Raw genomic sequence first — 13,863 nt, 5'->3', positions numbered from 1 at the left:
CCTCCATGCACCCACTCACCCGGCTCGGCCGAGCCCATCCTACCTTAGTAGCCCAGGGCGCCCGCGCACCCGGTGCCGCCGCCCCGCGAGCCGGGCCCCGCACCCAGGAGCCTCCACAGGAACCGTTATCTTGCCCGCGGCGCCCCCTGTGAGCTACAGGTGTGAGTCGGAGAGTGGGGTCCGGCGGCGACTCCCTCAAAGAGCCCGCGAGGGGGCGCGCGTCCCCGCGCTCAGCCGGCCTGCCAAGACCCTCCTGCAGCGCCCGCCCGCTCGGGGCCGGCGGGAAGGCGGGGACTCGGTCCCCGCGCCACGCGGCTCGACCAATAGAAGCGCGCGCAGCGGGGCTCGGCGCCGACCACCTCGGCTGCTGAAAACCCGACGCGCGGGCGGCGGGCTCTAGGCGGGCGCCAGCGGACTGGCTCCCAGAGCACTCGAGGCCGGTGCGCGCTACCCCGCGGGTCCCGTGCGCGCGCCTGACCTCCCTTGCCCAGTCGGTGCGCGGCATCGCCCGGCCCCGATGGCCCCCGAGACCCCGGCCCAGGGGCCTATCCCGCGCTACTTCACCTGGGACGAGGTGGCGCAGCGCTCGGGACGCGACAAAGAGCGGTGGCTCGTGATTGACCGGAAGGTGTACAACATCAGCGAGTTCACCCGCCAGCACCCCGGGGGCTCCCGGGTCATCAGCCACTACGCTGGGCAGGACGCCACGGTGAGCGCTGCCAGTCCAGGGAACGGGAGGAGGCGGGGCAGGGCGGTCGGAGCCTGGGGCTCAGCGCGTGAGACAAGAGATTTGGCACTCAGGGCCGAATACTCTAATTCGGGGAAAAGCCGGGAGGCGCAGGAGCCAGGTGATTGGGTGTGCTGCGAAAACGGGATGCAAGGGCAGGAGAGAGGCTGTGAAAAGTGGAGTCTGGGGAGTAGGGACGGAGGGAGGCCGGCAACGTGCACGCACAAACAAAGGGCCGCGCCATCTGTCTGTGCGCTCCGTCTGCTGCCCGGAGTCTGCGGTCTCCAGGCGTGGGCAGTCCCCGGAGCAGGGGTAGGAGAGAGGACAGCGGGGATGTGGAACCCCCGGACGGCGGCACTGCCGAGACCAAGGGAGGAGGGGTCAGTGGCAGAGAGAGGGATCAAGTCTTGACCTGTCTTGCTGGCTGGGAGGGAAGCGCAGACGCGTCTGGGCCGAGCATGCCGGACTAGACTGGCGAGCGTGAGCAGGGCAGAGAACGAGGGAACCACACTCGGGGATTTTCCTGAGCGGGGAAGCCACCTAGTGCCCGCTGCCTTAGGAACCCCTGCACAGGGTGAAGACCGGAGGGTGGGTAAGGGGCAGCACCGGCCAGAGAGGTGCACGCCTGCTCGTGCACAAAAAAGAGTGGGAGCAACGTGCTGAAGGGGGGTGGGGCTGCGTCAGCATACACTTAGCGAGGGCCCAGGAACAGTCCTGGAATCCTGTGGGGAGGTCACTCTGCCTCAGGCCAGCAGCTGTTTGCAGTCCTGGGCTGTAGGCCCCGTGCTGGGTCGCATCCCTCCTCCCTCAGGCCTCACTGCGGGCCAGCGCGCGATTCTGTTGTTTCCCTCTCTAGACGACCTGCTCTCGGAACTAAAGCACCTAAGCACTTCCCTTCTGGGTTTGAGAGCTGGGGGTCCACTCCTTGGGACCCAAAGGTTGGAGCGTTCACAAGCTTCGCCGTGTCCCCTCCCCCTATATCCTTCCCCCATCCTTCGCCTAGCGGCGTGACCCCTTCCACTGTCCCCAGTTTTCTCCCTGCCATCTCGGAGCGCGCCTCGGGCCACTAGGGTTCCCGTGATGTGGCGGTGCAGCCTAACGCGGTAAGGACCCGCCGCTCCCTCCGACGCGGCTGGCCTGGGAGTCGAGGCCTGAGCCTGTGCTCGTCTCCGGAGTGACCACTGGGGAGCTCAGGCAGTGGCCGAAGGTGAAGGTGTGGGCTGGCGCATGCGTAGACGGAGCAGGCTTCCTGCAGTGTGATTTAGGGCCGGGGCCGGCCGCAGCGGAGACCGCGATTGGTCCGGATGTGTGGTGCCACCGGCCGCCGGCTCCGCCCCGGCTCCCTCCGCCTCCAAGCTTGTGGCTTTGGGCGTGGGGCTGTCTGACCTTCAGAACATTAATCTCTTAATCTAGTCGCTGAGGACCCCACCTTGCGTAACCAAAATTAGTGCCCTAGGGCAGGGGGTGTTCAGAGTGGGAAGGGAAATATGGAACCCCTACCAGAACAGCAGCGGAGGGAAGGGGGAGAAATGCAAAAGTCCTCCAGTTGGACACAGGGAGTCTCCCTCAGCACATTTCATGAGACACCTAGAGGAGAGGCCAGCCCAGGCAGGTCTTTCTGTGGTCGCCCTACCCGTGCTTCCTATTCCTTGGCATGGTACCCTTCTTCCTAGAACACAGTTGTTGATCCTGAGCTGTGGACACCAGGGACAGGTCTGAGCACTCTCAAAGGGCAGCTGCCTGGAGGGGGGTGGGGCCTGTTTGAACTTGGGTACAGCCTCCTTGCTGGATCAGGAGGATGGTCCTTGGTGTGAGCCCTTCACAAATCTTGGGGGGGCCGGGCTGACTTCCTCACTGTTCTGCCTTCTCCCCAAACTTGCAGGATCCCTTTGTGGCGTTCCACATCAACAAGGGCCTTGTGAGGAAGTATATGAACTCTCTCCTGATTGGAGAACTGTCTCCGGAGCAGCCCAGCTTTGAGCCCACTAAGAATGTGAGACCCCGTTTGCTGTTTGGAGATCCTGCAGTTGTTGAGGGGCAAAGGGTAGAAGGAAGCCCTAGATATGATCACAGGGGACCACAGTCAGTAGTTCTTGGGAATCTCGAGACCCTTGCTTCTCCTGCATAGTTATTGGGTTGCAGGGCTTTGGAACCTGTGGTTCTCACAAGGCCACCACCACCATCCCCATCCTCAACATGAGACCTATCGACCGAGCACTTATTCTGTGCCAAGCATAACATCATATAATCCACACATAGTTACAGATGAGAAAACTGAGTCTCAGAGAGGTGAAGCAACTCGGCCAGGGATCACACCATTACTAAGTGGCAGAGCAGTGGCTTGAATGAATTGTTTGACTCCAAAGACCACATGCTCTTAGACTTAATCCCATATCACCTTCTGTCATCCCTCCTCAGCACTGTGGTATTTTTACCTAGGACCGTGGGCTTCCCTCAGCTACCTTGGTGGGAGGGCCTTGAGCTTGAGAGGTTCCTTGGCTCCAGTGCTGGGTTGCATCTGGGGAGAATAACACCCTTTCCATCTCCACTCTTCTACAGAAAGAGCTGACTGAGGAGTTCCGGGCGCTGCAGGCCACGGTGGAGCGGATGGGGCTCATGCAGGCGAACCCTGTCTTCTTCCTGCTGTACCTGCTGCACATCCTGCTGCTGGATGTTGCCGCCTGGCTCACTCTTTGGCTCTTTGGGACATCCTTCCTGCCCTTCCTCCTCTGTGCAGTGCTGCTCGGCACAGTTCAGGTGAGAGCCCTCGGCTTGTCAAGAACACAGCCAGCTCAGCTTCCGTGGGGAAAATTCTTTGTACCCCTCAGGAGGCCAAGGAGCCCTCTGTCCAGGGCAGAGCTGAGGACACGCGGTAGAGTTGGTGCAGAAAGAGCACACATTGCGTCATCTGTGGCTTTCATCTGTTTGTCTTCGCCACATGTGCACCTTCATTTCTCCCACTGCCTCTCCAGCCGCTTCTCCCAGGGCTCCCTTCTTCCCGTGGCATTTCTCTTCTGAAACTTCACATTCAGGTTCTGTCACAGTCCAGGTGTGCCAAGAACCAAGATTCTGGTTTCTCAGCTGGGGCCCTAATACTTGGCTGTCAGAACCCATTAGTTAAGCCTTCTACTTGCCTGAGTTTGTCACTCTGTCCTGTTCTGTAGTTTGGATGTTCAGTCCATCGGAAGTCACAGAACTCCAGAGCTGGGGACACCAAAGAACAGGGAAGGGGTAGTGATTTGCCCTAGCTCTCGTGTGAGTCAGTGGCGGAGCCAGAAGCAGGACCCAGGCTTCCTGACTCCTTTCCTGATGTGCTCAGTTAGGCCAGCCCAGGCCTAGGTAGATGAAGGACGAGGGAGAGGCCGAGTCGGTTGAGACAGATGCGGGGCTGGTGGGCTGCTCTCAGCGCTAGCCTTTCTCACCCAGGCCCAGGCTGGCTGGCTGCAGCATGACTTTGGACACCTGTCCGTCTTCAGCACCTCTACATGGAACCACCTGCTACATCATTTCGTGATTGGCCACCTGAAGGTCAATGGAACGGGGAGGGGCTCTCTGAAACTCCAGTCAACAATGGGCTGCCTGGGGGAGGGGGGGCACCAGGCTTCCGTACTCATGCCCCGCGTTTCTGCAGGGGGCACCTGCCAGCTGGTGGAACCACTTGCACTTCCAGCACCACGCCAAGCCCAACTGCTTCCGCAAAGACCCGGACATCAACATGCACCCCTTCTTCTTTGCCTTGGGGAAGATCCTCTCTGTGGAGGTGAGCAGAGGTATCGGTGAAGGTCTCGGAGAATGGGAACCAGGCAGCACACAGGGCTTGCAGGGAAGTGCTCACTATGCTGTCAGTGTGGGCAAGGCATTGGGGGCCAGGCTGGCTGGCTGTTTGGAAGTTGTGGGACGCCACAGGCAGTAAGCAGGCTGCCCAGGACACTCACCTGTCCTCCCTCATGAGTTCAAGTCAGCAAATAGCTGTTGCAGAAAGGTAGCCCATGCTGCTAAGGACCCAAAGGATGACCGGATTGCTGTGCAAACCCTGCTCGGCCTTGAAGGTGATGGATGGCCCTCCTTGCAGGTGCTTTCTAGACACTCCCACCCCAGGCGGTCAGCCCCCTGCACTTGGTAATCCTCTCTCTTACACAACGGCTACACTGGCTTACTCTTCTCTGATGCCCATTATCTAGAATATTCATTCATTGAGTAATTCTTCCCACCTGCCTGATCCTAGCCTGACTTTCAGGGTGGTCAGCACTGGGTTTGAGTTGTCATCTGAGGATGTGAGCAACCATTATAATGTAGCTGCTAGAGCCTGGGGGTGAGTGGAGATCTGGTGAGCCTTTAGTGAGTGTAAAGTGATGGACAGCTGTGAGTGGGCAGGGGAGTTCTTTAAAAAGTTAATTTAGGGCTTCCCTGGTGGCACAGTGGTTGAGAGTCCGTCCGCCGATGCAGGGGACACGGGTTCGTGCCCCGGTCCAGGAAGATCCCACATGCCGCGGAGCGGCTGGGCCCGTTAGCCATGGCCACTGAGCCTGCGCGTCTGGAGCCTGTGCTCCGCAACGGGAGAGGTCACAACAGTGAGAGGCCCGCGTACCGCAAAAAAACAAAAAAAAAAACAGTAGATGGACTCATGAAAGAAGGGTGAGCTGGCATTCTGCTCTGGGGTAGAGTCCCTCCTGGGCCCTGTAGTCGTCTGGTGGCCAGAACTGACCAGGACACGAGGAACAGAAGGAGCCATGACTCGAACACGAGCACAGAGCTTTGCTGTCATGGTTGTGAGAGCTCCCGCTAGGGGACCCGGTCTGACCGGCTGGCCTGGCAGCCCCAGCCTGTCTCTACAGCTGCTCAGCTTACAAAATCACCACCAGCCGCTGGGGAAAACCTTGCCAGAGCCTTCAGATTGCCAAGCTGATTTTGGTAATCTTTCCACAAATATTTGCCAAACTGTGCTTAGCTTTCAAGGGATTTTATAAAGCTCATGTTGACATTTGAAGAGACCGAAAGATTTGGAGAAGGTCAGGGGCTGGATGTAGAGGGGATCCTGGCCCATGTAAGAGTAAAAATTGTTGTCTGTGGAGACCCTGGTGTCAAAAGAGTACCAGATGGAGAAAGGAAGGGGAGGTGGAGGAGCCTGGAAACCTGACAAGCGCGTCTCGGGCTGAGCACGAGGTGTGCTGAGGACCTGCAGGCTCCGTTGTGCCCAGGCCTCGTGTGGGTGTGGGTGTGGGCCACCGAGCTGCGTCCACGGTGTGGCGCGCTTGGCAAATCCAGCAGCCCAGGCTTCACGCACCAGGAGCTGGAGGTAAGGCTGGGCTTGTTGGAGCCTTCCGTGGCGCCAGCAAACTGACAGCCCCCGCAGGAGGCCTCAGCTCCTGAGCAGGGAGAAGCCAAGGTCACAGGGAGGGGAACTGGTGACTGGCCTGTGGATGCTGATGTGTGTTTGCTTTCCTTCACAGCTTGGGAAACAGAAGAAAAAGTACATGCCATACAACCACCAGCACAGATACTTCTTCCTGAGTGAGTGTCCTCATCCAGCCCCGGGGGGTGGGGCTTGGGACGCTGCCTCGGGACTGCGGTACTTGAAGTGAAGGCTGGAGGAAGATCTCCACCTGGAACAGGGTGCCCCCTGCAAGGGGGCAGTCTACCTTCTCAAGGGGCAAAGGCAAGAGTTAGGCTAATGTTTGGTCAAAGGTCACTTGTGTTGGGGGCAAACTAGTTCCTCCAGGCCCACCCTGGCTTCCACAAGGGAACTGAATGGTGGGGGGCCATCCCGACTAAACCTGAAACCTCACTTTAAATCTTGTCAAACAGGCCAGGGCCAAGGTGACGAAGTGGGACACAGTCTAACACCCAGAAGGACAAAGGTAGATAGACTAGCAATGAGAGGATTGGATCTGAAGAGGGAGCTGGGGAGAAAACATTGCTGTGGTTGTCTTAAGCCCTTTCTCAAGACTGCTGTGTATATTCCCTGCTTTAAAAATCTCCATAATGTCTAAAATTTTTTAAACCCTTTTAAAAATTCAAATTTTTAAAGAAAAGGAGGGGATGAGTCCATTGATCCCATTTTCGTTCAAAGGAATTTTTTTTTTTTTTTTGCGGTACGCAGGCCTCTCACTGTTGCGGCCTCTCCCGTTGCGGAGCACAGGCTCCGGACGCGCAGGCTCAGCGGCCATGGCTCACGGGCCCAGCCGCTCCACGGCATGTGGGATCTTCCCGGACCGGGGCACGAACCCGTGTCCCCTGCCTCGGCAGGCGGACTCTCAACCACTGCGCCACCAGGGAAGCCCCAGAGCAGCATCTTTTTAAAGGCACAGGAGCAGAGCAAGTTCCGTGCGTGGAGCTTGTCTCCCCAGCTCTCCTTTTCCATGGAAGAGAATGCCACGTTCCCCCCACCTCACCCTCTCAGCATCCACTGGGAGATTCTGCTTTCTTCAGACTTGCATTCAGGCCCACCTCCAGCGCCCTCGGTTCCAATGGATTGAGGACTGCCGAGGCAGCTGGAGGGGCAACAGGAGGAGATGGCAGAGGCGCAGCCCTGTGCTGGAGGCCGTCTGTCCAGCACCAGCTGGCCCTTTATTGACACTTTAGTGCTGCTCACACCTCCCCCCTTGTGTCCATTTCCTCCCCAGTTGGGCCCCCAGCCTTGCTGCCTCTCTACTTCCAGTGGTATATTTTCTATTTTGTTATCCAGAGGAAGAAGTGGGTGGTAAGTACCCATGGCCCCCAAATCCCACATCCTTTGTCTCCAGTACCCTGAGGGATGGGAAGGGGGTTCTCCAGGGGAAATCCCACTGAGATTTACTCCAGGCCTAATTTAGAGCAAAGTAACAGAACCAGGTATAGACCCTTCCTTATCTCTAGGTGAGATGATTTGGGCTCAGCAGGCAACCTGACTCCTGATGCCCTATTTAATTCAGCCAGTTATCTCCTGAGGTTATTGTGTACGGCATAAAGCAGGGGCCAGGCTGGGGAGGGGGAAGCTGAATAAGAGACGGCACCTTCACTCGGGAAACTTCTGATGAAACAGGATGTGGTTGACACCAGACAAGAGGTACAGGCAGCAGCTTTGGGGATTCCGAAAGGGGCCTGACCGCTTCTGGCTGGATGGGAGGCATCAGAAAGGACTTCGCAAAGTCACTTACCTAGCTGGCCTTGGAGGACAGGCGGAGGCAGGGGAGGTGGGATGGACTCTGAGCAGAGAAGTTGGGAATTAAGGGGCGAATCTGGTCACCAGACATGTGGTGGAGGACTCGGGTGTCAGGGGAGGAGGGTGGTGCAGAAAACTCACCAGCGATTTGATCAGGGCACCGGCACAGACCAAGCTAAGATCCTGGAAGACTCACTTGGCAGCGTGATGAAGGGGTGAAGGATGGAGACGGGTTGGGAGGAAGTGGAGGCAGGGAGACCTGGCACCTGTGAAGGAAACAGGCAAGGAGGGCTGGGGGTGCCACTAGGAACGGAGCGGAGCTAGATGGTGCCGGACGGGGCAGCTGGGAGAGGCTGCCGTGAGCACTCCAGTGTCAGGACCGGGGAGGATGGCTGCTCCACGCAGAGGAACAAGTGCCGTGAGAGGAGAGGTGCTTTGTGCCATCATAGGGCTCTGCCTCTCGCTACAGGACTTGGCCTGGATGATCAGCTTCTACGTCCGCATCTTCCTCACTTACGTGCCGCTGCTGGGACTGAAAGGCTTCCTGGGCCTTTTCTTCATGGTCAGGTAGTACTTGATGGGGGAGGAGGGAGCGGCGCAGAGATGTGTGGGAGTAACCAGTCTGGTCTGGGGGCGTTGGCTGGGGAGGGTGGCGGGGTTGGAACAGCTTCTGAGCGAAGAGTCAGAACTCTGGGCTCTGCTTCTACTGGTTTTGTCTGGGTGCCATGTCCACCAGGTTCCTGGAAAGCAACTGGTTTGTTTGGGTGACACAGATGAACCACATCCCCATGCACATTGATTACGACAGGAACGTGGACTGGGTCTCCACCCAGGTGAGGGACAGTCACTTGGAAGACCTGGGCACAACTAATAAGAAGGGTGGGTGGGCACAGACCCAGGGTAGGGGGTGGGCGGTGGTTAACAACAGACGCTCCCAAACCTTGCCTCGTTAGCCTGAAGCTTCTCTCCTGCCACCACGTGGAGAAGGGAGTGACCAGGGACAGGCCAGCTTTGCCTGGAGAAGGCTGGGCTGGCCTTTCCATCTGGTACCCAGAGCCATGCTCCCCCATCCTTCTCCTCCAGCTCCAGGCAACATGCAATGTCCATAAGTCGGCCTTCAATGACTGGTTCAGCGGCCACCTCAACTTCCAGATTGAGCACCAGTGAGTAGGGAGGCCTGGGAAGCAGGGACCTGGGGAGGGTCCACGTAGGAGGGGGATGGGGGGGCCACAGGAGCTGGAGGCACTGACTGTCCCCTGTTCTCCGTGAAGTCTTTTCCCCACGATGCCTCGACACAATTACCACAAAGCGGCTCCCCTGGTGCAGTCCCTGTGTGCCAAGCATGGCATAGAGTACCAGTCCAAGCCCCTGTTCTCAGCCTTTGCCGACATTGTCCAGTGAGTATCTGAGCCTGGGAAGAGGGCTGGGAGGGCTGGAAGAGGGCAGGGCAGTGGGGTCAGGGGTGAAGTATGGGGTGGGAGCCACAGGAAGGTGTCCCCAGGTCGTCTGGAATGGAGGTCACCAAGGCCAAGGCCAGGTGCTCTGTTGGTCTTGTGGCCAGTTTGGGCCTTTGCTCTCAGTGCCATGGCCCAAGCCCTTTCTCAGAAGCAAAGGGGAGGCGAGTGTTCAAGTCAAGGGGGCCTTACATCACCTCTGGAAGGGCCTCACTGCTGCACTTCTGGTGGGTATGGCTTTGGGGCTCCTCTCCACTCTGTCTCCCTCACCGCCTGCTCCCATCTTGTCCCCTCAGCTCACTGAGAGAGTCCGGGCAGCTCTGGCTAGATGCCTATCTCCACCAATAAGAGCAGCCTCCCATCTGGAAGAAGAGCCTTGGAGCCAAAGCAGAGGGGGGCTTGGGGACAATGCCACTACAATCCTAATGTCCAGAGGGGGTGGGTTTGAGGAGATAAAGGCTCTGACTCAAACCCCTCCCCTTTATCTTCTAGGCACAGATCTAAGACCCAAAGAGGGGTGCGCAAGCCCCCTGGAAGGGGGGGTGGAGCTGTTGGGACAGGGATGTGAAAGTTTTGTTTCCTTTTTTGTTTAGCAGATGCGAGTGGTTGGTGGGCAAAGAGGGAGCCAGGAGGGTGTTAAAATAGGGAGGGTCTACTGCGCCCAGAAATCAGGAAGAGATTTAGCACTAAAATTCCACCCAGGGGACTTCCCTGGCGGTCCAATGGTTAAAACTCCGTGCTTCCAATGCAGGGGGCGCAGGTTCAATCCCTGGTTGGGGAACGAAGACCCCGCATGCCGCACGGTGTGGCCAAAAAAAAAAAAAAATTCCATCCAGGAAAGGGAGGAGCTCATCCCACTGGTCCACTTCTCAGTGCCATCTCCACTCTTGCTTGCAAACCTCAGAAGTTCGCAGGCTGGAGGAGGACAGAGCAGCTGAACCTTCTGGGCAAGATTTAGAAAGGAAGCATTAGCGCCTGAGGCCTGGCAGCTTGGCTCACTCTAGGGCTAGGTGTGACCCATGTCTACCTCAGGCTCCTGGAGAAGCAATTTTTCCACTTTTAGAAGCAGGGAGGACAAAGGCCAGGGCTGTGGTGTCGGAGGCATCTGGCCCTGAAGGATGCTGGCACTACAGGATTTGGTCCCGCATTCCATCCAGGGTACCAAAGGAGCATAAGGCCCCAGGGCTTGCCAAAACAGCCAGCAGAGTCGCTGGCCATTAAAAATCCTTTCAGCTTTTGATTCACCTCTTTTGACCACCACCTGAGGGAGAGAACACTCCTAGGATGGGGAGTCTACTTCTCGCTCCATAAGCAGGTGGGCAGACGGGCGCTTAGTCTTCTCCTCCATAGAAACGAACGGGGGCTCCCAGGGGTTTCCCTTTGCTCCCCGACCTGTAATTCCAAATTTAATAAAGTAGCAGTCAGTGAGCACAAGTGACCAAGCTGGGAGAGGGTGAATTAGCAGTCATGACGAAAACACAGGGTTCAGTCATAAAGAATATAAGGGCTGTAAGAGATTTTCCATCACCTAAATTATGTTACAGCATTACTTCTGAGCAGGAGCAATGGGTTAAGTGTAATGACTTCATAGTTCTAACCGGAAACAGGAAGGGAAAAACACAGACGTTTGTGATCGTCATGGCTGCCCTTCAGCATCCTTCCTCTGGCAATTCTGTCCAAGTACCTTTCTCTGCTGGAGACCAGGTAGGAATTTAGGAGAATCTCTTAAAGGTATATCAGTCTAATACTGAAATACAATTTTTTTAATCTCCGGTTTTTTTTTTTTAAAGATAGAAACAGTTTAACCCATCTCTAGAGAGTGAACACAGGACTGTGCCCCATGGGTTACCAGCATTCACACCCTTTCCCCTTCCCACACCCACAGCCTTGCAGGTGAGGTGAGGGGATCATTCACCTGTCCCAACAGCATCTACTCGAAGCATATTGAGCATTTTGGACACTGGAAAGAAAGTACCTTAAACTACAAGGAAAAAGCAGAGACCTGGGAGAATTCATATTTAGTTTAGGAAAGGAACGGCAAGGAGATGAGAATGGTAATCAGGGAGATGAAGGTCCTAAGGCATGTTGGGGTGGGATTAGAGGCACCACCTAACGGGAAGGCTGTTGTGATTACTTAGAGGTTTGTCAAGACAAAGACAGACTTAAACACACACACGCACACACAGCAGAACAGCTTACAGAAGATTTTAGATCTTTTCCATTTGGGCAGAACCTGGCTTGAAACAGTCTGGGTAGAACAATTAGGAGCAGAATTGGAGAGTTCTACTTTCACTGGCGCCTTCATTCCAGAACAGGTGCTGAACCCAGCCCATCAAGCCATCTGGCTTTGGGCCCAGACTGCCCGATCTGAGCAGAGCTAGTGAAACTTACTGAGCCAAGTCTGAGCCCTCAAAGCACCTCAACCACTGTGGCCTTCTCTCCTTAGCCTGGACCAGTGTGGTCTCACGTGGCCACCAAGGGACAGACTAGTGACAAAAAGCTCAGACGTCGCAAGGTAACATGAGTGATCTCAAATCCAAACAATGACACGAGAAAACAGGATTAGAGAGGATAAGCTGCCTCTGGTCATAGATGTGGCAGAACTAACATCTGAACTCACTTTGTAAAAACTCCAACTTATATGCTTATCTTTGTTACTTTCATCTTCCTACCACTTTGCCAGAGGCATTTTAATCAGACCCAATATCAGCATCCTTTTCGTGTGTGCCAATTTTGTTACCACACGCCAATGGAGTAAAACTGAGAAATAAAGGTAATTTTGACCAAACGAAGGCTGTTATAATCCATGATGCTCTCCTGCATCTGTTGACAGGAGTCCCTGTACCTCTGCTACAAGTTACTATCCGACTCTCTCACTTCTCTTTTTTTTTTTTTCTCTCGGTACGCGGGCCTCTCACTGTTGTGGCCTCCCCCATTGCGGAGCACAGGCTCCAGACGCGCAGGCTCAGCGGCCATGGCTCACGGGCCCAGCCGCTCAGCGGCAGGCGGGATCCTCCCGGACCGGGGCACAAACCCGTGTCCCCTGCATCGGCAGGCGGACTCTCAACCACTGCGCCACCAGGGAAGCCCTCTCACTTCTTTCTGAATATGAGTCCCCATACTGACTCCCCCTTGCCTAAGCCCCTTGGGGCAGAGGAAGGGTCATCAGGCTGCTGTGGAAACACCAAGGCACAGGTGGACTGTGGCAAGAAGAAAGGCCAGCCCATTCCCATGATACCTACATGTTCCAATGCTAGACTGCCTGTGTGCGCTAGCCAATTCTAGTGTTTAGTGCACTGCTTCCTACTACCATGAGGCAATGCACTCACCCTTTTAAACTCTGATAGTCTGTGTAGGTAGTCTCCATAAGTTTCCTTTTTGCCTAAATCTCTGTAAGGCGTACTAAGAGCTGGACTGCAAAGCAATGCCCTTTTAACCACTGCCCTACTAGAACAGCTCTCCTCTCCAAGCGAGAATATTAGAAATGTGCTAGGGCTTCCCTGGTGGCGCAGTGGTTAAGAATCCGCCTGCCAATGCAGGGGACACGGGTTCGAGCCCTGGTCTGGGAAGCTCCCACATGCCGTGGAGCAACTAATGCGCCACAACTACTGAGCCTGCGCTCTAGAGCCCGCGAGCCACAACTACTGAGCCCATGTGCCTAGAGCACATGCTCTGCAACGAGAAGCCACCACAATGGGAAACCTGCACGCCGCAACGAAGAGTAGCCCCTGCTTGCCACAACTAGAGCAAGCCCGTGCAGCTATGAAGACCCAGTGCGGCCAAAAATAAATTTATATTAAAAAAATGTGCTAAATAGGATTTGCAGGATTGATTTTCCCTGCAGTGGTTAATAAACCGGAAAAGACCAGGTAACTCAACTTCAAAAATAAGAGGAAAACAAACCACACACTACCTGCTACCATAGGGGACAGGCCCTTAACTAGACCTACTGCGCTGAGGTGGTAACACCTAAGTCTTCCCACCTCTGGGCCCCATCACCATTACTGCAGGCTTAGAATCGAATTACCTGAATGAGAAAATGGAGCTCAGGAAAATTCCCTGGCGGTCCGGTGGTTAGGACTCCACGCTTCCACTGCAGGGGGCACACGTCTGATCCCTGGTCGGGGAATGAAGATCTTGCATGCTGCATGGTGCAGCCAAAAAAAACGGAGCTCAAATAAGTTGTGTGGCTTGCTTCAATCTGGAAAATTGGTTTCATTTGTCAACTGCTAGAGACAGAGCAGTGAACAGATACTAAGATCGAGAGTTTGAAAACTACTGGTCTTTAGTCCTACCTGCTTAATCTGTTGAAATACTGTCAACTTAAATTTCAGACCACTTAAGTGTCCTTGGTTAACTTTAAATGGCAGTAAGTGATAGGAATGCTACAAAATTAGAAACTCAAACAGGACAGCCCCCTATCAAGTTTTATTAGGACTATAAACATTTCAGAGTACAAAAACATTCCACCTCTACGAAAAACGGTAACCTGAAGCTGACGTCACAGAGGGAACAAGAAAGTGATTTTTGAATGGCAGCTT

At 55.5% G+C, this 13,863-nt stretch overlaps 1 protein-coding gene across 2 annotated transcripts; it reads left to right on the top strand.

The window, feature by feature from the left end:
• Positions 1 to 226: 226 nt before the first annotated feature.
• FADS1 (fatty acid desaturase 1) lies at positions 227 to 12,110 on the top strand. 2 transcript variants are annotated; one of them, XM_032640290.1, is made up of 12 exons: positions 227 to 709; positions 2,610 to 2,720; positions 3,287 to 3,484; positions 4,154 to 4,255; positions 4,359 to 4,487; positions 6,178 to 6,238; positions 7,351 to 7,427; positions 8,338 to 8,435; positions 8,605 to 8,701; positions 8,952 to 9,031; positions 9,140 to 9,265; positions 9,619 to 12,110. In XM_032640290.1, the coding sequence occupies exons 1-12, from the start codon at positions 518 to 520 to the stop codon at positions 9,668 to 9,670; spliced, it is 1,323 nt and encodes a 440-aa protein (XP_032496181.1). In that variant the 5' UTR covers positions 227 to 517; the 3' UTR covers positions 9,671 to 12,110. The 2 variants fall into 2 exon arrangements, with proteins under 2 accessions (XP_032496181.1, XP_032496182.1); XM_032640291.1 differs by lacking the exon at positions 4,154 to 4,255 and having other exon boundaries at positions 351 to 709.
• Positions 12,111 to 13,863: the final 1,753 nt, after the last annotated feature.

The sequence above is a fragment of the Phocoena sinus genome, chromosome 8, assembly GCF_008692025.1.
Source record: "Phocoena sinus isolate mPhoSin1 chromosome 8, mPhoSin1.pri, whole genome shotgun sequence".
NCBI lineage: Eukaryota > Metazoa > Chordata > Mammalia > Artiodactyla > Phocoenidae > Phocoena > Phocoena sinus.
The sequence above is the reverse complement of the archived record's forward strand: the minus strand, read 5'-3'. Positions and strand labels throughout refer to the sequence as shown.